The 27,473-nt window shown below is 46.6% G+C and overlaps 1 protein-coding gene across 1 annotated transcript in view; it reads left to right on the forward strand.

Annotated features, from left to right (window-relative positions):
- Positions 1–26,149, forward strand: part of Aknad1 (AKNA domain containing 1) — a 30,888-nt gene extending 4,739 nt beyond the window's left edge. The window contains exons 5-11 of the mRNA XM_036189483.1: positions 7,333–7,460; positions 15,261–15,358; positions 19,004–19,126; positions 19,217–19,324; positions 22,683–22,761; positions 25,226–25,355; positions 26,015–26,149. Of these exons, the coding sequence (XP_036045376.1) occupies positions 7,333–7,460; positions 15,261–15,358; positions 19,004–19,126; positions 19,217–19,324; positions 22,683–22,761; positions 25,226–25,355; positions 26,015–26,149 (801 nt within the window). The remainder of the gene's footprint in view (positions 1–7,332; positions 7,461–15,260; positions 15,359–19,003; positions 19,127–19,216; positions 19,325–22,682; positions 22,762–25,225; positions 25,356–26,014) is intronic.
- Positions 26,150–27,473: the final 1,324 nt, after the last annotated feature.

A 27,473-nucleotide genomic window follows, 5' to 3' on the forward strand; every position in this document is an offset into this window, starting at 1 on the left:
TTTTTTTTCTTTTGTGGAGCTGAGGATTGAACCCAGGGCCTTGCGCTTGCTAGGCAAGCATTCTACCACTGAGCTAAATCCCCAACCCAAGAATGCAGACTTTTAAAGGGCTCAGCAAAGCAGAAATTATTTGAGCCATTGGCCTTCAGATGCCTCAGTTGAAGAAGTTTCTTTCTGGTTGTACAGGCTAAACGGGCATTCTTGGTGGGACTTTTAGGATATTGAAGTGGCCCCTTAGGGGTCAGTCTGAGAGTTGCAGGCCCACAGCATTCAGTGTTGGAAGAAGGGCTAAAACCAACCTTCTTAGTACAACATAGTGCAAGGAGTTTGGACTTGAAATACATAATTTTAGACATATTGTAGCATGTCCTTAATCTCAGCACTGTTAGCAATTGAAATGAGATAAATCATGTCGCCTTCAGAAATGTGACTTAAATACCAAAATCCCTTTGATCTTCTAGACCGAGTCTTATTATGTAGCCCTGATTAGCCTGGAACTCGTTGTGTAGACCAGGCACGCCTAGAACCTGAGACGGTTCTCCTGTCTCTGACTCTCAGTGTCTGTGTTCTTCTTCCCTTGGACATCCATGGGCACTGTGAACTCTGCTTTGTCCCATGTTGGTATTCTCACTCCTCACTTCAGTCAGACCTGTCCCATCCATCCCCTCCACCTCCCATCCTAAAACCCCAGTGACATCTGTGACACTCCCAGTATCAATCAGCGTCCTGGCAGGGACCAGATGGTTGACTCGAGTGTGGTAACCGAGGAGAGTTTAATAAAGGCATTGCTTTCCAACAGCCTGGGCAAGGCTAAGGGAAACTCGTGCAGGCTGTGGGGAGCTACCTCATCCCCAGGCCTGAAGGAGCAGAGGAAATGCGTGGCCCTGGGGCCTAAGGGAGCAGCTGCAGCTGCAGCTGCAGGAGGAGCTGAGATGGTCTGTGGCTTTTGGTAGAAGGATGCAGCCAGTCTGTCTGTGATGGTACAACAATGGGGGAATCAGAGAAACCAGGACTCTCGCCTCATCTTTAGCCAACTCCTCTCTCCTGCTGCTCTCTTTCTTTGCTAACAACTACTGAAGCCAGGGTAGAGGGGTCCTGATAGTCAGTGGAGCCAGGACCAGCCTCCTGCAGAGAAAGACAGAAGGCGCCCATAGGGAGAAGGGGAAACAGCCCAGCCATTTGTATACCCAATAGCCAATAGGTTTCCAAAGTCATGTTTAGTATTTTTTTTTTTAAAGACAGGGTCTCACTATGTAGCTTGTACTGGCTTGGAAACTTGCTGTACAAACCAGGCTGGCCTCGAACACATAGAGATCCATTTGCCTCTGCCTCCAAAGTGCTGGGATTAAAGGTGTGTGCCGCCATGCCCAGTCATTTCTGTATTAATAGGAATCTGCAGTAGTAGCAGCTACAATCTATTGAGTGTGTGCAGATGAAACCAACTTAGGATAGTTGGACTTAATGGGTTTTCAGCTCCACATGATGCAAACAGGATACCCATTTCGTAGATGGCTTAGATTGTGGGTGAGGGGCCCATGGATTCCCGACAAAGGAAAAATGCTAAAGCTTAAACAATGAATGGCTTTTGTTGTCATGTTAGACACTTGGATTCACCCTAATATTGAACTTTCATTTTTGTGGAGTCATTCTCTTCCCTCTCCACACTAAGTAATTTTAGAATTCACTCCAGAGCTCCAGGCTAAGCTTGTTTTCATGAATATCCTGGTATGAATGAAGTAGACTTAGAATCTGTCAAGTTCAGCTCTTTCCACTCAAGGCATTTTAACAGGAAATTTTGATGCCAAAATATTTTAACAATTGACGTTTGGAAATAGCATCCTGAGGTATTTCTCCCTGGGGCACTATTTTACTTTTTAGAAAAGTAAATGAAAGCAGCCTACCTTATGCCAATGCTGTGTAATTAGCCAGTGGCAGTGGGTTTAATACTGGATTTCCCCCCAGAGGCTTGTTTTTATTTTTGTTCGGGGGGGGGGGGGGATTGCCACATGTTTCTGCTTTTTAAAGGATGTTAATAGAGTAAGTATATTTGTTTTCCAAGGAATCTCTCATTTTGGCAGCCATTTTCAAGACAGGCCTCTGTCCACATTGAGACCAAAGTTATACAGTGTTTATTTATATCCTAGCTACAACCACACTGTGTCTGGTATGAATATAAATCAAAAGGGTTTGAACTGCAATTATATCCCATATACGGGAGAAGTTCTCTACACTGGGAGAAGGGAGGGACTAGGTCTTTCCCCACACTTGTTTGGAGCCATGTCTGGAGAAGCAAGGGCCAATAGCTCAAGACAGGCTCTCAGCCTCATGTGGGCTAACACGGCAATGGGCAGCATCCCATGCAATGTCAGGGTGCAGAACTTCAGCAAACGTCTACCCAAAAGCTAATGTAGGTAATGTCTCTCTGCAGGGGCAAGAATTTGGCAAATTTGTTGAGTAATTGCTTGGTTCTTCAGTAACTGTGCTCTTATTAAAACCATATTACCTTTTGAAGCCAGGTGTGGTGCTGAACACCTGTAATCTCAGCATACAGGAGTTCAAAGCCAGCATTGGCTACATAGTGAGTTCAAGGCCAGACTGGGCTACATAAGATCCTATCTCAAAATCAAAATTAAAATAAAGCATGTTCAGTTGCACACACCGATCAGCTGCATTTGGGAGATGGAGACAAAAGGATTAGCAATTCCAGGTCATCCTCAGCTATTCTGGGAGTTCCAGGCTAGCCTGGGCTACATGAGACTCCATCTCAACTAAAGAAACGGATAAATAGATTTTAAAAAACAGGATATACCTCAGTGACACCATGCTCACCTAGCATTCACAAAGCCCTAGCAACACACATACACACAAATTAATATGCAACAGTTTGGATCCAAAAATTCTGGATCTAATGTGTCTTGCTCATTAGCATCAATATAATAGGCATTTGTTTTTTACACATTAACAGAAGAATCTGTAGTCAAGAAATTAGTCTACCTCCATTAGTCCTTCCCCCTGATATTTCCAGAATACAATCTTGTCTTCCATTTTACAGAAAAGATCATAAATTCCCTCCTAAATGTCTTTCCTATATCTCCATGTCTTTTTTCCTTAGCTACCACCTGTGGTCTCCAGGCATGTCCTTGAGCCCTCCACTTTATACTACCTGGGGGTCTTGTTCTCCTTCATCTCACATTTTATTCCCACTGGAGCTTGAAGCCAGGGCCTTGTGTGTGCTAGATATGGTGCTTTGCATGAGGATGTCCCCCATAGGCTCATGTATTTGAACACTTGGTCCCCAGATGGTAGATCTGTTTGGGGAGATTTAGGAGATGCAGCTTGACGGAGGAAGTATGTCACTGGAGGCAGGTTTTGAGACTTTAAAGACTTGTATCATTTCCTGTCCATTTTTGCTTTGTTTTTGTTTCTTTGTTTGTTTTATTTTTCTTCATGCTTGCATTTGAAAACGTGAGCTCTCAGTTCAGCTGCCCTACTTGCTGCCATGATGGACTCTATCCCTCTGGCACTGTTAGTCAAATAAGACCTTCCTCCTGTGAGTTGTCTTGGTCATAGTATCTCATCACAGCATCAGAATAGTCACTAATGTCTTAGGCACGCACTCCACCACTGAACTGTCTCCAGCCCTCACTTCTTTGTCTTAAGGTATGGTCTCTCCTTGTCCCCCATTTCCAATTTTTGTTTATTTGTGTGTGTGTGTGTGTGTGTGTGTGTGTGTGTGTGTGTGTGCGCGCGCACGCGCACGTGAATGTGGGTACGAGTATCATGGCATGCATGTGGCGGTCAGAGTTGGTTCTCTCCTTCCTCATAGTTGAGGTGAGTCTGTGCCAGGCCAGTTGGTCTGAAGGTCCTGGATGATTCTCTTGTTTCCCGCTCCCATCCCACCACAGGTGTTCTGGGATTACAGCTGCGTACAGCTGTGCACCATTATATGCATCCAGTTTTTCACATGATGACTCAGGTTGTCAGGCTCTTAAGTATTGAGCCATCTCATCAGCCCTGATTCCCTTTTTTAAAATTTTCCTATTTAATCCAAAGTAATTTAGGTGAGTGTTAGATAAAGTATGTTCTTATATATGTACATATATTCATAACAAACTTGTTAGATTATTTGTAGATTTTCTTTCTTTCTTTCTTTCTTTTTCTTTTTTGGTTTTTTGAGACAGGGTTTCTCTGTGTAGTTTTGGTGCCTGTCCTAGATCCCACTCTGTAGACCAGACTGGCCTTGAATTCACAGAGATCTGCCTGGCTTTGCCTCCTGAGTGCTGGGATTAAAGGCATGTGCCACCACCACCTGGCAATTTTTATTTGCCCTCCTATAAATTCACATTAACAAGTATTTCCTCAGAATCACAGCTCTTAGAACTGTGAGAGTGGGAGCTGGGGAGGAGGTTTGCTTCTCAGGCTCACTTAGGTTTGATCCTCAATATAAAACTGGGTTCCCTTTCAACAACTCAGCTGAAAGACTTAGCATCCAAGTCATGAGAAATGAGTAGCTTCTTTAGTAGCTGGCCAGACAGCTCAGGAGGTAAAGGCCAATGTTGTCAGGCCTGATGCCCACAGATAGGAGAGAACCAGCTTCCATGCCTTTGACCTCCACACAAGTACTGTGGCACACTTGCATACACAGACACAAACATATACACATACAAAATAATAATAGGGGGGGAAAAAGCAAGCGTGAGTGACCTTGACATCATCAGGTCCAGAGAAGCAAGGTTAGTCATGCCAGGGTAGAGAGGAGATGGTGGAAGCAGTGAACGGGGATTGGAGCTTGGACTGCTGGAACAAAACTCTAAACAGGATGCCACTCAGGGCACATGTGCATTGTCCTTCCTGCCTGAAGACAGGGGACATGAATAACATAGCCCAGCGTCCTATTTATAAGCTGTTGTCCCTAGCTTGAGGGCTGACTATACAGCCCAGAATATGCCTGTATGTATCCACTCAAGAAGTGAACGGTGTATTCAAGTTAGTTGTACTACTTGAAGATAGTAAAGAGAAAACTGATGCACACCGGTGCCTTTGGGCCCCTTCTCCCCCCCAGGGCTCTCCCCTCACCCTGGATGTGGAACTGTATCCTTTTCAGCCTCAGATGAGGCAATCCAGCAGCTGCCAGCCTAACGCGGCACCAGGAGAAGTACTGTTTATGTACATGTAGACTCTCAGTTCGTGGGCCTGCTGGATTCTGTCTTAATCCTTGACTTGCCAAAGCCTCATGAGTCATATTGTTTGAAATGGAGCCAGCTTTTCATGATTGGAAGCTATTTCAAGTGTTAATTTTTGAGAACACTGCATTAGTTTAGGATTTAACACTGCAGTGCAAAGTAAGAAAACTTCTGTGGCTCATGCCTGGATAAAGAGTGTTCCTCTTAATTTTATGCTGCCTCTTAAAAATATTGTTTTTAATAATGTGTACCTGTCTGGGTGTGGGTATATGTACCTGAGTGTAGGCACTGTGGGAGACAGAGCCATAGGATCCCTTTGTGGCAAGAGTGAAGGTGAGCCACCTGATGTGGATGCTGGGAATCAAACTCAGGTCCTCTGGAAGAGCAGCAAGTGCTCTTAACTGCCAAACCATCTCTCCATCCACCATAGTCCCCTTTTAAATGAAAAACAAAAACAAAAACAAAAAAGCAAGTTCAGTAAACTAATGATTTCCTCTGAGTCCCCTTCTGCATTCTGTCTCGAACATTAAAATCTTTTGGCTTTTCTATACATGCAGGCTTAAGAATCAACCTCCGGGAGGTTTCTCTGCTCTTTGGTGTTTAGTTTTTGCACCATAGGCACTTTATCAGCTGAGCATCCTCCTGGCCCTTGTATTTAACTTTTTTATGATGAGGTCTTGCTATGTAGCCCAGGCTGTCTTAGAACTTGCCACAAAGACCAGACTATCCTCAAACTTGGACTGGTTCTCCTGCCTCTGCCTCCCAGAGAACAGGAATTACATACACCAGCCACCACACCCAATTCAGCTTCAATTATCAGAACAATTTAGATGACACTAGAATTCTGAGAAACTGAGTCATCTAAATAATTGCCTTCACCAGGCTCTTTAGTTTCATGCAGTCTTCAAGACCCAGCCTGAAGGGGATATTCAAAATCTGAATGAAGCTTTTGTCAGCTAAAGCCAAGATATTATATAAGTGTAAACTCTTCCAAAGAAGTATGCCTGCCTCCTCCAGGTGCTTGCTTCCAGGCCAAACCTCACTTAGTCAAAGGCCAGCTTCACAGGAATAGCATTCTGTGTGCTCTCCCATCCCTTACCAAGCAGGATTCCTTGTCCCAGCCTTTGGGAGATCTTAGCTTGAGTCTGACTTGTGTGCCCAGACATCCTAAATACCTGACATGGGGTGGGGGCTCCATATCAGAAGCCCTGAGCCCTTTGGACTTAACAACAGTCTCAATGCTGCCCAAGATGCCACCACTGGTGTGTGGTACCCTGCTAAGCCTGAATCTGAATAAGCTTCAGGTTCTCAGCATGATGTCCCACTGGGCCTGAACCTGAGTAGCGGTGGGAGGAGCCTGAGAAGGCCCAGCCATTGCCCAACAAGTCTGCATTTGCTCATTATTTGGTCCTAAGTTCACAGCAACTGTTGTGAAGGGATGACATCTATATACTCCAATAAGTATATAGTCCTGAGAGAGTCTACTAATAACCCTACTCATTCAGCAATTCATTCATCCTTGTAGCGATTATTGGCAAACTGTAGGCACTTTTCTAGGAATATAGTATAGGACAGAAAATCACCTGCCACGGAGATCCTTATGCCTCTGTGAGGAAGAGTCAGAATGATTGCAGAATGATGGAAAGGGCTTTGAGGGGTAACAATACATCCCACATGGCTCTGAAACCCGGTCACCTCAGTTCAAAGATTGGTTTGTCACTTATCAGCTTTGTGATCTTGAGACAGTTATGCAACCTCTCTGTGCCTCAGTTCCCTCCTCTGGTAAATGGGGAGAACAATGCCTGCCTGGCAGGTGGTTAGCACATTTAGATGAGCTAATGGATGTCAGGTACTTAAAACAGGGCAGGGCTCAGAGTAAGCATACCGCCTGGCTGTTAGCTTGCCATGCCTATTAAGTAATGGGATATGACAGAGAGTGAGCAGTGGGAGGCCCCATCCGAAGGGGCAGATGGTGGCCAGGGCCATTTAAACTAAGTCCTAAGGTGAGACCCCAGTAAGGCGAAGAGCCTGGAGCCAAGGACAGGAGGAGGTGGAGCCAGGTAAACCTTGGGGGTGTTTGGGTGCTGATCTGATTGAGTCATTTCCTATGGCCCGCAGTCCTAATGGCGGCTCCTGTGTGTTCCTGCAGATGACCAAGGAGCACACTGGCTGTGTTCCAGGACCCCGGAGCTCACGAAGAAGGGAGGTGGCAGGGCTGCCAGAGGCAGGGCCACAGGAAGTCGCCTCCAAGGAGCTCAGGGAGCTGGTCCCAAAGATGTGAGTCCTCTCCCAGATGCCTCCACCACTCGGCATCGAGCCTGAAGTGGGATGGGGTGGGGGCTCTGTCTGCATCCGGCCACACAGCCCAGAGGCAGAGGGTCAAGGTCCCACACAGCCAAGAATGACTAAGTAGCTGCAGGACATTCTCACAACACTCTCCCATAGGTGGCTCCTTCTACAAGCCCAGGGGCACTGAACTAAATTCCCATGGGCCTTTCCCCAGCTGGAGAAGGAAGTTAAGAAATTAATGTTAACACGAACACTGCCTTCTCTTCCTTTTTATATAAAATGCAAACAACAATAAGACCTACTTACCTACATAGACCAAGTAGGAATATAGCTGCCCAGGATTAAACGGATCAAGCAGCCATCAGGCTGCTCTGATCCTGTGAGCATCACCTGGTTCCGTTACCGCTTGCTCTGTTGGCTCCTTAATTAAAATTCCTGTTGCCAGGCCTGTGGTGCGTGCCTGCAATTCTAGCTACTCTGGAGGCTGAAGCGGGTGGGTCACAAATCCAAAGCCTGCCCAGGTTGTGGAGTGAGTTCCAGGCCAGCCGGGGCAACTTCTTGAGCACCTGTCTCAAAATTTTAAACAACTGGAAAAGACCGGGGATGTGGTTCAGGAGTAGAGCACGGGGTTAGCATGCCTGGGGCCCTAGGTTCAACCCTCAGTGCCCCAACTCTCAAATTCCAAGACCTTGTTGTTGAATATGATGAACATTGGGATTGTCAGATCGACTGGCTCACTTGCGCCCAGATCCCTGGCATCACAAACTCAGTTTACCACTGAGCTCTTCCTTAGCTCCAGGCTCTTCACCTCTTGGGCAGCCTGGTGTTACAGTTAGTGATACTGCTGTGGCTAATGTTTCCCACCCTTTCAGTTCTGGAGGGACTTGGGGAACCTGGACCACGGCTTCTCTGTGCCTAGGAGTCATCTCTGCATCTTATTGAAAAATGGGCATGGTTTCAGTATGTCTGGTATGACCATGTGCTTCCGTAGTTAGAGCCCAGGTGGTACCAGTGGTGCTGGTTCCCATCTGGGGATGAGCATTTGGGTAAGCAGGATCTACAGGGTAGTTCACTGTGAATGAGTTGGAAATACTTGGAGTAAATATCTCGGGTCTGTGTCACCACTGGGTTTCTATTGCCATGATAAAGCCCGTGACCTAAAGTGATGTAGGGAGGGGAGAGTTCGTTACACCTCACAGGTCGCGTCCACCACTGAGGGAAGTCAGAGCAGGAAGTGAAGCAGAGACCGTGCAGAAACGCTGCGTACTGGCTTTCTCCCCAATGGCCTACCCAGCCTACTTCTTTATACAGCCAGGACCACCTGCCCGGGGATGGCACCATTAATCCAGAAGATGACCCACAAGCTTGTCCGCAGGCAGTCTGATGGAGGCCTTTCCTCAAATTCGATTTCCTCTTTCCAGTGACAAAAGTCAACCAGTACTAATTGTAACAGGCAGAAAATAATAATGATACAATAATTCTGTTGGTTGGGAGCTTTGGTTTATAAAGACTTCTTGCTGAAGAGGAATACTTTAGAGAGGTGAGGTCTACATGGGACAAAAGATAATAAAACCCAGGTCTCCCAAATCGTTTGAGGACTTCTCTGTTCTGCCGCTGACTATAGTTTAAATGTTAAGTATGGGGATGACTCTGTGAGCTTAGTGGTAATACAAGAAGAAAAGAGGGGAAATGGCAAGGGAACTATAAATATGAGAGCCAGGTGTGGTGGGAGGTAGAGGCAGGAGGATCAGGAGATCAAGGCAAGCCTGGGCTACATGAAACCCTGTCTCAAAAAACAAACAAACAAACAAACAAGTAATATTCTTTTTACACAAGCACTCAGAATGGTGAAAGGGTAAAGGAAAGTTCCCGGCCAGGAATGGTAACACATTCCTGTAATCCTAGTACTTGGAAAGCAGAGACAGGAAGATTGCTGCAAGTTTGAGGCCAGCCTGGTCTACACAGTGAGTTCTGGGCCAACTAGAGATACAGAACAATAACCTTTCTCAAAGAGAAATTTCCCCGAGAAAGATCAAATCTGTAGCATCTCCAGCCTTTGCCCTCCGAACATGCACGTCATACGTCTGTTGTCAGTAGCGTGGTCTTGCTTGTGAGCTTTTGTCCATGGTGACTTAGAGTCACATCTTAGCATTGCAGGGGATGGATCACACAGTGCATGCTTAACCTTCTCATGAAGCAGTTGGATGCCAGTGTTCAGGACCTACCTCTACATGGGAATGCCAGGCTCTCTACAGCCCACCCCAGAGTCTTGTCTTTGAAACCTTTGCTAAGGGTAGGAGGTAAAACCTGGTATCTGCCTCTTCATTTCTGTTGACCATTTGTGAAATTCACCAGTGTTCCTTTATTGGCTACTCACACTTTCTCTTAGACACCAACCCTGTACCTACATTTGTAACACCAAAACCTCAGTTATTTTTTTTTTTTAAAGGCAGACAGTTGGGAAAATACAAGAGTGTGTATTGTTGGTGTGAAAATCTTCGTTCTGTCCAGGGCTCCGACAAGGAAGCAGAATTGGGGTTAAGAACACAGGCACATGAGTCACACAGTGAAGGGTAGATGGCACCCAGCAGCTTACTCTCCTGTGGCCTTGTCAAGTTCCCAGCGTATAATTGTGTCCATCATTGAAGTGGAGCTGGCTGAGCTGGGACGACAGAAAGTCACCGATGAGGGTGTGTGGGAGGCATCTGGAACACAACGGGAAAACAGCACGCACTGTAGTTGTTTCTCTCCACAAAGAAAAAAATACTGAAGCACTTCAAAAACTGAATGATCAAACAGGATGTGAGTTCAAAAGTGAATAGGAAAGAAAACCAAAAAAAAAAAAAAAAAAAGTGAGAGCAGCGTTCACCTTCTTTGAAACTGGAGAAGATGCTAACTAACACATCTTGCTCCCCCCACTTTAAGTCAGCGAAAACATTTTCAGGAGATTCTTCTTGGTACTGAGAAAGGTGTGGTCAAGCTGAGCCACCCACATTGCTGGCAGCTGTCTAATCCAATCATGAAACTTCTAGAAAGCAATCTGGAAGACGTGTCATCACACAAACACGCTCAAAACCTTTGGCCCAGATGTTTCCTCAGGAAGTAATTCAAAATGTGGAAAAACCCACGTGTTCAGTAATGTTTGTGCCAGTATCGTTTATAATGGTGGAAAAGGGGCGTTTATGTTGTTTACATGAGGGATAAGACCGAAGCCAAACCACATGGCAGGCGCTGTCAGCCCGTTCAATTCAGTTGTGCAGTCATACGTGTTTAAGGAGTTTGTGTGTCCCCACCACTTAGGCTACCAGTGGTCCCTAGATCTCATATTAATTCATAAATGAATACATTTCTTTGGAAAACAAATAAACAAAAAACTTTGACCTGGAGTATCCAGTGGTCAGACTGGTTTAAAAATTCTCTTCTAGAGGCTGGGTGATAGCTCAGTGGGTAAAAGTGCTGTCTAAACCTGAGGACTCAAATGTGATCCCTGGAACCGGGAATCCTGGTATTAAAGATAGATGGAGTGGCTCTCCTACAGAGAGCTGGGAGCTGGAGACAGGGGAGTACTGGCTAGCCCAAACTACACAGGGCATCCACAGAAACAAGAGAGACCAGATTTCGAGGCCAACCTGGTCTATAGAGCAAGTTCCAGCCCAGCTTAGTCTAAACAGAGAAACCCTGTCTCAGAAAAAAACAAACAAACAAACATCAAAAAAAGAAAGGAAGAAGGAAGGAAGGAAGAAAGAAAGAAGGAAGGAAGAAAGGAAAAGAAACACACACACACACACACACACACACACACTCCAAATAGACGATTAAAAAGCATCTTGGGGGTCAGGCTGTAGATCACTTGCTTGGCATGGATTATTACATCCTTGCAACAAAAGAAAATCCCTATGACTTCCCAAATCTGTTCATCTTGGGGTGGAGGGTGGAGGACTTTGAAAACAAGGTGAGCATGGGGGGAGGGGATGTACTCTCTCTCATCTGTACTCTAGATTTCAAAATGTTTTTGAAAGAAGCGCAAATAAGACTGAAGCTTCCCTTCCCCAAACGGGGCCACGAGAGGCTCTGTCCACAGTGAGAGATATCAGAGCTAAGTGTGAGCTCTTTCCTCTGGTTCCCCCGGCTCACTTCCTGTCTGTAAGAGTTGCCTGGCAATTCTCTCTGGTCCTGATGTGGCAAAGTTATCCAGGTCTGAGCTGTGTTTTGTGGCACAGGAGAATCCTACAGTGTCTGGGGAAGGTAGGAACATGCAGATATGATGGCGCCCCTGCCGCACTGGGCTTTCTGCCGACTGCTCCTTGGTGGGTGAAGGCTTCTTGAGGACGGGTGGAAGGCAGTGATGGCTTCATAATTCCGGTGAGCTTGGGTAATAGCTAAACTAAGCCACTGGCTGGCTTCAGAAGCCTGGATCTCAGGGCTGGGTTCCCCTTCACCTTGAAAATCAGCCATCGCTGGTTCTTTACTGCAGAGAGCATCCAAAATCTTTGCAGAAGTTTTTTCAACAATGAACACGCCCCCACCCCACCTACCTTGCCAGCATTGCTGGGAGGGGTGGCCTGGTAGGAGCCATTCACTATAGCCTCCCTGGTGATTCTGGTGAGCATCCCTAAGGAAGAATAAGCCACAGCATGCGCACCATGGTCTGTAGACTGAACATTACCCGGCTGGGGCATCACAGTCCACAGGGAAGACTAGCTCTCACTTGGACTGCTATCTGTGGTGAGCAAAAATCTTTCCTGGGGCTGGGGAGATGGCTCTGTGGGTAAGAATACTTACTGTACAAGATGAAGATCTGAGTTCAAATCCCCCAAACCTCCACAAAAAGCATGACATGGCTTTGGATGTTTGTATCCCTAGCATTTGCGGGTGTGTGTGTGTGTGTGTGTGTGTGTGTGTGTGTGTGTGTGTGTCCATCCACAAAGACAGGATGAACCTGGAAACTCACTGGTCAGCCAGCCTTCCGGTTCAGTAGGAGACCCTGTCTCAAAGCAATAAGTTGGAGATCAGTGGCCTCTGCAAGCATGTGTACTGACATACTCATTCATGTACTTGCAATACACACACAGTCTTTCCTATTGGGTCTCACTTGAGCCCCCCCGCCCCCAATCTCACGGGAAACAAGCCTCATTCCTCTTCTCAGGACAGACCTTTGAATTCCTAAGGAGGAAATCCTTCAGCTGTAACAAGCTGGAAGCTATAAAAACCCTAAAGAGAAGTCGGCGACACTTTGAAACACACAACGGAACCGCAGTTGGCCTGTACACCTTCAGAACGTCCGCAGCTCCTATCAGTTAAGCGAGGCACCGCCTCCTGGTGCAAAGCTCAGCTGATTTACCTGGAAGGGTCAAGGGTCAAGGAGGGAAGGGCTGTTTTGCAAACACTGTTTAAGTACATAATGCGCTCCAATAAGAGCGGATGACAAGCTCCAGAGGACTGTAACTTCCTGTTAGAAAGCGCTCCTCCATGGAAGCCACCTGTCACGAGTGCTTTATTACGTTCCCGCCCCTAGAAAAAAAACAGCAGCGTGGGGTTGGGCTACAGAGGACCATGCATTGCCTGGGATGGGCCAGTGCTTCAAGCCTTTGCACAGAACACCGCCCCGAAGCTTGCTCACCCGGGCAGCTCAGGTTGTGATCTTTAGGGTATTGAATTAATCAGCAATCCTTAAGGATCCTTAAGGATCCCAAATCTGGATTGCTGATTAATTCAGTACCCTAAAGCTCAAGTGGTGCATGCCTGTAATCCTAGCACTCAGAAGGCAGAGAGGTAGGCAGATCTCTGTGAGTTCGAGGCCAGCCTGGGCTACCAAGTGAGTTCCAGGAAAGGTACAAAGCTACATAGGGAAACCCTGTCTGAAAAACAAACAAACAAACAAAAAATTTATTAGGTCTAATGAAATATTTTGACATTTATAAAAGATTTTGATTGCTGGGCCTGGTGACACACCTTTAATCCTAGGAGAGTCGAGGAGATCTCTGAGTTAGAGGCCAGCCTGGTCCACATAGTTCTACAGTGAGACATTGACTCAAAAAAAAAGAAGAAGAAGAAGAAGAAGAAGAAGAAGAAGAAGAAGAAGATGATGATGATTAAGCGTTGAAGTACCAATTGTTGCTTTTCCGAATTCCTAATCTAAGGCCTACAAAAAACATATCAGCTCTGGCTGGGACTCGTGTTACGGAGTGAGCATTTAAAATGGAGAAGGTGGGAAGATAAGCCTGCCCACCAGTATAAAACCACACCAGTGACTCCACTGTGGGAGGTCATGGTACACAGGACTTAGGAACTAAATCTTGGTGACATCCATGACAGTCCTGAAGGAAAGCTGTGCACTTTGTGTTAAAAGTCTCAATTTAACTGTTGTCAGGGGGATACATACGCTCTTTACGAAGCTTGATAATGCACAAATTGTAAATTGCCTAAATGTAAATACGCTGATGTGACATATTAATTCACATCCCCATGTACTATGTCTAATGCCGGATTTGGGATTGGAGGGTATATGTTAGCCACTTTGTCTTGCTGAAAAACTGCCTTCTCCAGCAGAATTGCTCTTGGCTGCTCTGTTTGGCCAGAAGATCTTAGTGTGGAAAGGAGTCTAAAAGCAGCAGAGAAACATAATTGATGCGTTGGACTGTACTTGAACAACATCCAAGTTTCCCACTCGGAGAGCAGATGTTCACAGGCCCCAGAGTCAGAGGGTGGAGACACAAAATGAGGTGTGAGAAATACATGACTCAGGAGGAGAGCATGTTTTTCCAAGAGGAAGAAAGGGCTGGAAAGGGCCTGGCTTTCCAGTCCCAACCTCAGGAACCTCAAATGGGGTCCCCTCTCCACTACCAGCAGGCCTAGGCACAGCTGGACTGACATGTGTTTGCTCAGTAATGCTTCAAGTCCTTTAACTAGCGTTGGGCAACCCTGTCCCGTCTGCACTAGGATGTCCTGGACGCCATGCCTTTCACATTAGAACGCACACTTTCCTCCACGGGTGGTTACTGTATCCCAGGGCTGAGCAAGAACATTGTTAGGAGCTGTTAGTAATTAAAATTCTTTTGGAGGAGTTAGAATCTGTGTGGAGGGAGGCTGAAATTACACAGAGAAGTCTCCTGACTGTGCTTGGACGCCCCCTGGTGGCTGTATGCTATTAAAGTGAACTCCAAGCTCCCAGCCCATCAGCTCCTCAACACAGGTAAAACCCACTTTGCTGGATGCAGTTTAGCTTGTACTTAGAGGATCCGATCGATGTAATCCAGTACTAATGTAAACATGCTTTTTTCTCCAGACAAGGACTGCTCTGAGACAGGTGTGGTGGCTTGGCCTGAAGTCCCAGTACTGTGGGAGTCAGAGGCAGAATTATTGTTTCTGGCCAGCCTGGACTAGTGTGAGATCTTTCCTGAAAAATAACAAACAAACAAAATCTCCCAAGTCCAAAAAACTGATTTTGAAATAGCATTATGAAGAAAACACCAATTCTTACAATTCTGTACTGCAAATTCCTTTTTACATTTTAAAGTAGTGTGTGTGTGTGTGTGTGTGTGTGTGTGTGTGTGTGTGTATCTGTGTGTGTGTAGGTGTGTGCCATACATGTGGAGGTCAGAGGTCAATTTGTGGGCATCAGCTCTCCCCTTCCATGATGTGGGGATCAAACTTAAGCCATCAGGATGGCGGCAAATGACCTTACCCACTGAACTACCTCACCAGCCTGGAGAACACCAGAGAAATTTCAGCTTACCCATACTAGCACTATAATTTTGAGACTTCATTTCTTTTCTTTCTTTCTTTTAGGAAACAGAAAATGGAGAAAGGGGGCCAAGGAAGGACCAACTGTGGAAAGTTTTCCAGTACCATCCATGAGAAAACACTGCGCCATGATTCACCTCTCGGTAAGCTGGAGCAGGTGGGGTGCACGTACTTGTTAAAGATCCCTGTGTGAGGTCTGCTCACAGTGAGTACCAGCTTGTCATCTGCCATTGTCATAGCTCGGCATTTGACTAGGGTGGTGTTTGTTAACCTTTTTCAAAACGTGAAGAACTAGTAATGGGCCATTCAACTAAGAAATGGCTCAGCAGAATGAAGTACCAATCCTCGCCTCTAGACGGACACTACGCCTGTCATCAGGCTCCAGGCAAGACCCAGAACTGCACCTGGTAAGGTTACCAGGCCCGTGGGAGGTGCTGCTGACTCATTCATATACACTTCACAGAAGCAAAGACAGCTGGGGGTGGGAGCCAAGAGGGCGTGAGCACGGGGGACTTAATGACATCAGTCATAAGAGCCTTGCTCCAAAGACACAGGGTAGAGCAGAGAAATGTCCTCTGGCCAAACTGCTGAGGGTGACAGAGAGATGACCAGCTCCCACACTGCCACCATCAGTAGAACCAACCATCCTCATTGCCGAGCTGAAGTGCAGACAGAGAACGAAGTCAGCATGTTTACGAGCATGCTCCCTGTTCCCAGAGCCTTGCCGGCCACTCAGCATTCCCGTAGGCCCCACTTGGTTCTAAATTGACCTCTCTGAGGATGGTATGTTTTCAAATAATAGCATTGGAGGGTTGGAGAGGTGGTTCAGCGGTGAAGGATACTTGTTGCTCTTGCAGAGGATTAGGATTCCGTTCCCAGAACTCAAGTTTGGGAGGCTCACAAGCAATCTAATGCCCTCTTCTGGTCTCCATGGACACCTGAGCACACACTTGCACACTTGCACACACACACACACACACACACATAAATAAATCTTCAAATAATAGGCTTCAGGGACTGAACACTTGCTAAACTCCACACTTATACCAGGAGCTGTCAGAGCCCTTTTAAGGAGGTCCTTCCTTTACTCCGCAGTAATTGTACTGTAGGGATATAAGGCCAGTATCAGAACATGTCAACAGAGATGCAGTCTTGGAACCCAGGTCCCAGCTTCGAAGCCAAAGATAGTTACCAAGATAGTTACCAAAGCATGAAATGATGACACCCTTCTCAGTAGCTTTGGGTTTCATTTTTGGAAAAAAATGTTTTGTTTTACTTAAAATATATTACTTTGTTAACATAGGACGAATTCACTACTTTTCTTTATTTTCAAAAGGAAAGTATTGCTATGTTGCCTATGCTGTCCCCAAACTCCTAGACATTCCTGCTTCAGTTGGGCAATGAGGATGGCAAGCAGGTGGCCCTCTGCCACTTCTTGTTGCTGTCATTGGTGGTGCAGAGGACTGAGCCCAGGGCTTCACACAGGCTAAGAGAGCTGCCACTAACCCACATCCCAGCCCTTGTTATTTTTAAATAAAGTATTTATAATGTCTCAGTTTAAACTTAAAAGAATCCTCAGAACTGTTCACTTAGCCTTAGGAAGACCTGGATACTGAAATGGTTTATACTTTATATATCAAGATACCTTTGTGAGCCTATCTGCAGCCAGGGGACTGAATATTCTATGATGATTTCTTACTAGAGAAGCATTTTATTTTTTGAAACAGGGTCTCATGTGGCCTAGGCTGGCCTCAAATTTCCTATGTAGCTGAGGTTAGCCTTGTCCTGATCCTTCTGCCTCTGCCTCCCAAGTGGTAGTATTATGGACTTGAGCAACCACGCCTGCCTTGGGGAGAATTTTTTTTATGGTATATAAAATGGTTTATGTTCTCATATACAATAGATAAAAACCATATCAACACAAGTTATTTATATTCCCCCTTTTAAAAAGATGTGTTTATTTATTTAAAGCAGGGTCTCTCTACACAGCCATGGCTGTCCTAGAACTCACTATATAGACCAGACTGGCCTCAAACTCACAGAGATCCATCTGCCTCTGTCTCCCAAGTGCTGAGATTAAAAGCGTGCACCATTATGCCAGGCTCATTTGTTTTTATGTGCATAGTATTTGACTATGTGTATATATGCATACCACATGCATGCTTCACCCTGGTGGAAGCCAGAGGAGAGTACCAGATCTCCTGGCACCAGAGTAACAGATGATTATGAGCTTTCATGTGGATGCTGGGAACAGAACCTGGGTCTTCTGCAAGAGCAGCAGATGCTCTTAACTGCTGGGTCTCTCCAGCCCTTTGGGTCCTTGATTTTAGTGTAAAGAAAACTGGCGTAGTATCTTTTAATTATTATAACACCTTTGTAGGATGGGTATTATCTTTATTTTACAGATAAGGAAATACAACTCAAAGAAACTAACTAGCCTGGGTCAAAGTCCCAGTATATTAGTTATTGACCACTTCATAATAATGTATCCCAGAACTTAGTGCCTCAAAACAGTGACCAGTATTATCTGACAGTTTCTGTGGGTCTGGCACTTGGGAGCAAGTGGGTTGGATGGTTCAGGCACAGGGTCCCCTAGGAGGATGTCCGTCAGAGCTGAGACTGCCTGAAGGCTTGATTGGGGCCTAGAGTGGATCACTCACATGGTCCTTGACAAGGAGACTCAGTGGAGCCTCCAATAGGCCACTGAGATGTGACAGCCAGCTACCTTATGAGCAAGGCACCTCAGAACGAGAGGTTCTCGGAGTGTCATGACTGCTTTATTTTGGTAGATATGAACCCATACTCAAGGACAGAAGAATCAGACCAAGACCTTCCTTTCCCCCTGCAGTACTGGAGATGGAATGCAGGGCACTGTGCATGCCAGGCAAATGGTCCCTAGGCCAAGTGCCACCTTTCAAAGCAAGTTATCTGCCAGGTGTGGTGGCACATGCCTTTAATCCCAGCACTGAGGAGGCAGAGGCAGGTGGATCTCTGTGAGTTTGGGGCCAGCCTGGTCTACAGAGTGAGTTCCAGGGCAGCCAGGACCATGTAGAGAGATAGATCCTGCCTCAATAGATAGATAGAAAGATGATAGATAGATAGATAGATAGATGATAGATAGATAGATAGATAGATAGATAGATAGATAGATAGAGCAGGTGTCAAAGAATTAATGTAGATATTTTCAGTCACCACAGCTAATAAGTGGCAGAGCCAGGATTCAAGCCCAGGTCTTTAATCTGTAATTTATGCTTACAACCTCCCCTGCCTGGCCCTATACTTCTAAACACCTTGGTGTTCCCTGGCACCTCCACAGCCCACAGTTTGCCTGCCCAGTGGGTTCTAGATCAGCACCAGCGACACATGCCCTCTCCTGTGAGTCCATGAATATTCTATAGGAGGGGACTGTCTTTGCAGTCACCTGAATGACAGAGCAAAGTCTTGGCCCTAAGAGAATCTGAGATGAAGAACTTGGGTGTATTGGGGGGAAATCTGGGAAAAAACAGCTACAAATGCAAGAGGACCCAATAACCCAGTGGACCAAATCCCATAATGGTTCAGATATTTCCTGTGTGTCTGTATGGCCTGGGTACATCTGGGGACTTTCACATCAGAAAGATCTCTGTTGTCAGCAGGGGTCTGAGACGACACCCTTGGTTGGCACCTCCCCCTTGGAAGCACCACTGAGGAAATCACCCTTTGGTGCCTGAGGCACACTGTGCATGTCGGCATTAACTTTCCACACTTCATGGGCAACCAACCTACGCAGACTCTACACACCCTTTTAGGTTCTGAGCCGGGGCCCAGCTTCCGTCCTGATTCTGGCACTGGACTGCAGCGTAAAAAAGGCGAGGACAGCAGCAGTGATAGTCGGAACTCCCAGAGGGTCTGCAGTGAAGAACCACCAAGAGGTGAGGCCAACTCGGGGACTCCAGAAGGGGTGGGCAGGGACAGTCATCATTCCCAGGCAAGGAGCTATGCTTTCAACCTTTTCCTTCTAGAATTTCATTATAAATATGACACTCCAGGCCAGGATGACTTAAATCACCATGGAGGATATACCTCTGCCCAGCCCCACTTCTTACACGAAAATAAAATGTCTTCATCTTGTAAGTACATCTCCTGTATGACCCTCTCTGTGTTAATAACCGCGGCTCCCAGGCCCTCTCTAGACGGCTATCTAGGTCTCCTGCACTAATTGACACAAATTCAGGTCTATATGTGGGTGACAAGAGGCTGAGCAGGGGCTGGGAACTGGGAAGTGCCAGTGGTGGAGGCATCACTGTGAAGTTAGTGACCACAGGCAAGTTAGCAGCAAGCGTATACTCTGAACCAATGAGCGGCTAACTCGACTCTTCCATCCCTCCCCAGTGTGTCCTTAGACATACCATTGTTAATTCCCAATGCAAACATTTTCAATCTTTGTGAAAAACAAAACAAAACAAAACAAAACAACTGAAACCCCACATTTATTTTTAAAGATGACTAAGGCACAGCACCAACCACCCAAGAAGTTCCCAATTGAAAGGGACTTGGACCTAAGTAAGGAAGCTCAAAGCAAATAGGGCAGGTACTAAAAGCAAGGCCAGAGGATGCTGTGGGGACAGGGAGCAGGGAAGAAGATGCATCTTGTTCCACTCCAGCAACCAGCTATCACTTCTCTGACAGAGGCACGTCCCTTCTCCATCCTTTTAGAGGTTGTCCTCTCTGAGGCAAGCACCAGGCAGAACATTTCTTGCTCTTCACAATTGCCAATGCCCCAAACCAAAGAATGTCATTTACCTGACTCAACCAGTGGGTCCTCTCCCATGCTCACCAGCTGACAAATTCTCCAATTGGATGTATTCTTCCAAAGGGAGTCACTGTGATTCTGCAGAAGCCACAATGTGGAATTCTTCTCCATTTTCTTTGAGGCTCTCCTCTTCCTCCTCCTCCTCCTCTTCCTCCTCCTCTTCCTCCTCTTCCTCCTCCTCCTCTTCCTCCTCCTCCTCTTTTTCCTCCTCCTCCTCTTCCTCCTCCTCTTCCTCCTCCACCTCCTCTTCCTCCTCCTCCTCCTCCTCCCCCTCCTCCTCCTCCTCCCCCTCCCCCTCCTCCTGCTCCTCTCTCCACTTCCTTCTTTTCCTCTTCTACGGTGTTGGGGATAGAACCCGGAGCTTCGCACATGTAAGGCTCTGTTACTGAACATCCCAGCCCTGGACTTGCTCTTCTAATACACAGTGAAATACACAGAAGTGTGATCCCAAACTCTCTTAGGAAACAGCAGCTTAGGTGGAGACAGCATGGGAAGACAGCTTTCCTTCAGCCTTGGAAAGGAACCCTCAGTAAAGGGAGCTGATGGAAATGACTATCAGGTACCTCATCTGAGAGGTCCATTGTCCATCTGCAGACTGGTCCGGAACTAAAACCCACCATACTGTGCTCATTTCAAAGTCTGTGTCCAGTAAACTTTGAAACTGTGCTACAGACAACTGACAATGAGATAGAACTCATAAGCATCTGTGTTCATGAGCCGACATTGGGTGGTCCAGTTGCCTAAATCCAAACCCTTTGGCATCCACCCTGTCTCCCATGTTTGAGGAACAGTCTCTGCTGTTCCAGTGGGACCCTCTGGAAGGGAGCAGAGCCTCGCTATGAGACACCAGTGCCTATGACAGGATGAAGAGGAAGGAGGAAGGGGAAGAGGGAAGGGGGAGTCCTTGGAACAAAGTGTTAGTTACTTTTCTCACTGTGGCCATGTTATTCCTGACAAACAACTTGAGGGAGGGTTCATTGTGGCTCATGGGATGAAAGGGTAAAGACTACCACAGTGGAGAGAGCATGATGGTGTGAGTGGGGGGATGCCTTGGCTGGAAGCAGAGCCAGCCTATTGCCCATTTACCCTCCAGTGAGCCACTTCCTCCAGCCAAGTCCTACCTCCACCTAAAGGATCTCCAGCTCCTAAAACAACCCCACCAAATGGTTAGGAGTGGGGGCAGAAGTACATCTCATATACACACTGTAACAGGTTAGGGGTGGGGTGGAAGTGCATCTCATGTATACACTGTAACAGGTTAGGGGTGGGGCGGAAGTGCATCTCATGTATACACTGTAATAGGTTAGGGGTGGGGTGGAAGTGCATCTCATGTATACACTATAACAGGTTAGGGGTGGGGCGGAAGTGCATCTCATGTATACACTGTAATAGGTTAGGGGTGGGGCGGAAGTGCATCTCATGTATACACTATAACAGGTTAGGGGTGGGGCAGAAGTGCATCTCATGTATACACTGTAATAGGTTAGGGGTGGGGTGGAAGTGCATTTCATATACACACTGTAACAGGTTAGGGGTGGGGCAGAAGTGCATCTCATGTATACACTGTAACAGGTTAGGGATGGGGGCAGAAGTGCATCTCATACATACATTGTAACTGGTTAAGGGTGGGGCAGAAGTGATATACACACTGTAACAGGTTAGGGCTGGGGCGGAAGTGGTCTGATATATATACTATAACAGTGCAAGTTTCTTTTCCCCACTGACTTGTCCCTTTCTGGCTGTCTCCTTGGTTTCCATAGTGACTTTCCATGTTTCTTTTTATCAGTTGGTTTCTCTTCTGGAATTATCTTAACCCAATGGTTAGTTTCTGACTCCTGAAGTTGGTGGAGAGTCTAGGTTTCACCTTTTGGAAATTATACCCCTTGCACTTATTAGGTGAAGTAGAAACTCACAGCTGTAAACGATGCTAGGTCACACAGTGAACACCCAAGGAATATAAGTCCCTGCTCTCTTATCTACTAAGAAATAAATATTTATTTATTTAGTATTTTGAGGCAGGGTCTCACTTTGTAGTCCAGGCTGGCCTTGGGCTTGTGGCAACCCTCCTGCCTCAGTCTACTGAACTCTATTAGAGTTTTATGTCAGAGTTTCATGCTGGTCATCACTCAAGAAAACTGCTGTGAGTTCTGAGTTCAAGACCAGCCTGGGATAGAGAGTGAGACTCTATCAACAAACCAGAAACAGGGCCAGCAAGATGACTGAACTGGGAAAGGCGTTTGCTGCCAAGCCTGCCCACGTGAGTTCAATCCCAGAGACTCTCATGGTGGCGAGAACTGGCTCCAGCAAGTTGTCCTCTGACCTCTACATGACTACAGTGGCATGTGTGCACCTGCACAAAATAAATCAATAAATAATAAAAATTGAAAGCTGAGTTTCATGAACTCAGAATTCTTGGAAGAAAATTCTGCTTTCTGTGTTCCTTATGTAGTTGTTAAATTTTTATGAACTATTTCATCCATACTGCAAAGTTGAGGAAGTGATGCGATACGTTCCCACCATTTGGAGGTTTTTGTTTTTTTTATTGTTGGCAGGCTCTCACTATGTGTCCCGGGCTGCCCTGGAACTTGCAGTGAATACCAGGCTGGCCTCTAACTCAAAGATCTGTGGAGGCCATTTTTGATACTCTGAATTTAATCCCAGCTAACATTTTTCAGCTTGCTCAACATCAGAATGGATCTGTTCCCAGAGAGTAAACTCAGAACCCTTTCGAGATGAGCATGATTCCAGCCCAAGGTGAGTAGTTTATTATTACTAAGAACAAAAGCAGAGCCAGGTGTGGCAGCTCAAGACCACCATCTCTAAACTTGAGAGGCTGAGGCAGGAGGCTTGCCAAAAGGTGAAGTCTAGTCTGGACTCTGTGGTGAGTTTGAGGCCAGTGTGGGGTGCAGAGTAAGACTCTAGAAACACACACACACACACACACACACACACACACACACACACACACACACGTGGTCGACTTTCATCATTCAGGTGCATGCACTGTACTGTTAACTACCTAGATAAGATTGCCAGTCCTTTACTGGGGGGATCTGGGAACCTGAGCTCAAAGGAAAAGTAAGAATGAACTATCAGAGGACATCAGGATAGATGTGAAGAACATTCTAGACTAAGGCTTTTTGAGGAGAAAAGGCCCTTGGGCAAGCTCAGGAACCCTTCAATGTGTCAGGAGCCCAAAGGGAGCGGCAGGGGCAAGATGAAGCAGGTGGAGGCAGGCTTCTTCAGAACAATGGGAAAGGTGTAGAATTGTAAAAAATCACTGCAGTAGTCAGGCATAGTGGCTGACGCTTGCGATCCCAGCATTTAGAAGGCTTAGGTAGTAGTTCTGGCTAGCCTGGGTAACAGTGAGTTCCAGGCCAGCTGGAGACCTTCTCATAGAACAAAACAAGAAGACGTCACTGTAGCTAGTGAGAAATGAGCAGCGGCGGCGGGTTAGAGGAGCAGAAACGGGAGCCCAGAGGCCGAGGGAGGAGGCAGCAAGGGGAGAGTCCACCCGGACCGCGGCAGCTTGACTGGGGTGATGAAGCTGGTGCCGGGAGCCCTTGAAGACAAACCAACAGCAGAGCAGAGTGGCAGCGGTTCAGGCCCCTCCCCTGGACCAATTCAAGCCTGAGCTTGCTACCCAGAAAAGTACAGTGATTTAAAATACAACACTGCAAGGCAGGCTTGGCAGGGCTCACCTGTGATCACAGCTCAGAGGCTGAGGCAAGAGCATAGGAGAGTCTGAGGCAAGCCTGGGCAACAGAGCAAGTACCAGGACAGAGAGGGGCTACATCATGAGACTGTCTCAAAAGTCAAACAAAACCCCAAAACCCACCAAAACAAGGGGCTGAAGTTCGGTTCCCAGCACCGGAACCAGGTGACTCAGAAATGCCTGGAACTCCAGCTCTAGGGTCCTCTTCTGGCTTCTGTGAAAACACACACACACACACACACACACACACACACACACACACACACACACAAGAAAGTAGTGTTTGGAGGCTTCTTGGGTTCCTGTTGTGTCTCTTTCCTTGGAAAAGTTACTTACCCTCTCTGAGCCTTTACTTTCCTGGATGGAAAATGGAGACGATGGGACCAGATTCACCGAGACTACATATAAAACACCAAGGATGGTACTTGGCTTAAAAAGTATGCTGGGTCTCAAAGTAAAACAAAAAAATCAAAGCGAGATGGAGACTCGGCAGTGGGCGGGAGGGAGCCGATGGGGGGGTAGAGAGGTAGAGGGATGAGTGTGATCAGAATACGTTACACAGATGTAGTACATACACGTATGGAGTTGTGAGTGAACTGTATAAGACTTAAAACAAGTGATGTACTCAGCAATACCATTAATCCTGTTCAAGGCGCTGGGTGAGTCCGGGGGGGGGGGGGGGGCTCCAAGGCCCCTGCACTCCCCACTACACTACTGTGCCACCCCCTGGTGTTTTTAATGAGTCAGAAGCCCCCTGAGACAGAGTGCTTCTCATCTGGAGGATGGCTCACACACACACACACACACACACACACACACACACACACACACACACACATGAAGATATAGGGGCAGAGACATGCTCTGAGGTCACAGGCATTTGAAGTGACTCCCTAAAGATGATACTGCTCACAAGTGTCCATCCCCCCACCCCACCCCCAAAAGAGACTTAGCCGAGGGACCAAAGCAGGAGGCTCCACACCAGACCCGACAACAGGCAGGTGCTGGTGGCAGCCGCTCTTCACATAGGCTACGGGACTGAACCACTCAGAGCCATGCAGGAGACAGCCTGAACACCAGTGGTCCTGTCCTGCATCCATCACAGGCAGACTCAGTGTCCTCCTCCGAGGGCAGCAGGTAGGGTAGGCGGCCCCACTGACTTAAAGAGACCCGGCTCTCATTTCCCCTCTGCATTGGCTGCCTTGCTATGCACGATCACTGGTGTGTGAGTGAACTCAAGCCAAGGTATTGTCATTGGCAATTTTTTGTGTGTCTTTGTTTTATGATTATGCAGGGTAGAAGGTTAGGCCCCACGGACCATGAGTGCTATGAAAGGCAGGGTCCCTCAACTACACAGACACACCCTCACCCCCCTCCACGATCGTGCTAACACAGGCATGCACACACTCTTGTGCACACGTACAAAGCTGTTACTGAGCCTAATGGGAGAGTGCGTATGTGGGTGGTGCCATACACAACTAACAATGTGCTTTTGTCTTCTAGAAAACATCCCAAGATTTTCCTGACCTGTAACACAGACCCTACAACACCCCCGAACCACCTCCGCTTCCTCAGGATTCCCGGAATCCAATCCTTATGTGACCGTAATAACATGGAAGAAACAGAATCTAAGGTGAGGATTGAGAAAATCCTTGCAGTTCAGCTGTATGGTCTTAAAGAGCACAGAACAGCTAGCTTTCAGAAAGTGTTGTGCTAAAAACAATTTTTGCTCAGCACTGACCTAAAAACACAGGGCCTCAACAGCCTCACGGTTTGCATTATTCCTAAACTGGACCCAAAGGAAACTTCCTGGAGAAAGTGGTTGGTGGATGGTTCTGCTGCAGGATTCTCCTGGGCCAGGCTTGAAGGCTGCAATCTGTTCTGGTGACCTTGGTTAGGGGTGCCAGCCATTTCCTATGCTCAGACTGGGAACAGCAATCCTGGGTTACTTGGATATGCGTGTGCGGTACCCATAGGCACCCACTCTCGGTTCCCTTCGGTGGTCCCTAGCTCTTCATTTTCTCTGCAGCAGGAACAGGCCAGCAGGCTGCCGACCCCACCCTCTGACTCATGTTCATCAGTCACGTGCTGTTCATCACTCCCTTCCCTTGACAAATACATTCCATCCCGGACTGGTTTCCTAGGTGACCAACCCTCAAACACAGAAATAAATGGTGTGGAAACAGAATGCTCCAAAAATTCCATCTTGTAATGTTTAATAATGAGTGAATCCAGTTATCAGAGCCATTAGTAAGTTTTTGTAACTGAAATATGTGGACTTTCCCTCTGTAGATTTTAAACTCGGCTTTGGACCATGCCTTAAAGACAGCAACTGTATTGAGAAAAACCACTGACCAAATGATTAAATCCATTGCAGAGGACCTCGCCAAAGTGCATCAATGGAGGCACCAACTGAAACACTACTAACTCCAGCCCAGGCGACCAAGGGTTACATTTTTGGGTCTTCTTCTCCACAGTATTTTACTGATGACACAATGTGGGAAGATGGCTTTCTAGAGAAAATACTAGAACTGTAAGACATGAACTACACAAAGTTCTTAAATGAAACAAAACAAAAACAAAAACAAAAAAACCAAACAGCCCTCTGGCACTTATGTATTTATGTGAAAATGAATCTATGTTCTTCCTAATTCACAGTAAAATAAAAATAATAAAACAAACACTTTTATCTATTAGTCTGGGAAGTTTCATAAAATTGTCTCGGCAAGATGGGAAACAGACCCTCTCATACGCTGCTGCAAAGCAACATGACACCATTCCTCAACTTACAACGTCTTACATCGTGACAAACCCACGGTAAAGTCAAAGGATTTTATGTAAATATTACTAGGAATCTGCCAACCTACTTACTGAACGTAATTGCTTAGTAAAGTAAGGTAATAAATATATTGTCTCTCCTTGCAACTCCACAGCTGCCTGGGGGTTGTGGGGCTGCGGGTGCCCAGGAGCAGGACAGTCCTGTGCTCTCTTACCATTGGCCTGGGGAAAAGATAAAAATCCAAATTTGAGGGCTGGGGAGATGGCTGAGCAGGTAAAGGCATTGGCTGCAAAATGTGACAACCTGAGTTAGATCCCTGGTACCCACATGGTGGAAGGAGAGAACCAATTCCCAAAAGTTGTCTTCTGACCTGTGTATGCTACACACACACACACACACACACACACACACACACACACACACACCCCGAGAGACAATAAATATAACATTTAAAAAATTCCAATTAGAGAGCCAAGTGGTGGTGGTGCATGCCCTTAATCCTAGCACTTGGGAGGCAGAGGCTGGTGGATCTTTGTGAGTTCGAGACTAGTCTGTTCTACAGAGTGAGTTCCAGGACAGACTCCAAAGCTACATAGAGAAACCCTGTCTGGAAAAACAAAAACAAACAAAATTCAAATTAGAGATAGTTTCAATGGCATGCATACCAGTTTTACACTGTCAGTTAGTTGAAAAAAAGTGTAAGTTCAACCATTGCTAAATTGAGGTCTGTATTTACCAAATTCCAAAAGGCACTTACCTGACCAGCAATCCCTCTGCTGGGAACTTATAGGAAACTCACAGACAGCTTGAAGCATGCTACCAAACACATACAGGAAGGATCACCGGTTCACCCAGCGTCCTGTATGATGACTTGGAGTTGTGGTGACTTAGGAGAATGGCCACACTGTCTTGGAAGGTGTGCAGCCGTAAGTCGAGCATGCTCTCATCCCCTGCCATTTCTGCTGGGTTCCT

The sequence above is a fragment of the Onychomys torridus genome, chromosome 6 (assembly GCF_903995425.1).
Source record: "Onychomys torridus chromosome 6, mOncTor1.1, whole genome shotgun sequence".
In the NCBI taxonomy this organism is placed as follows: domain Eukaryota; kingdom Metazoa; phylum Chordata; class Mammalia; order Rodentia; family Cricetidae; genus Onychomys; species Onychomys torridus.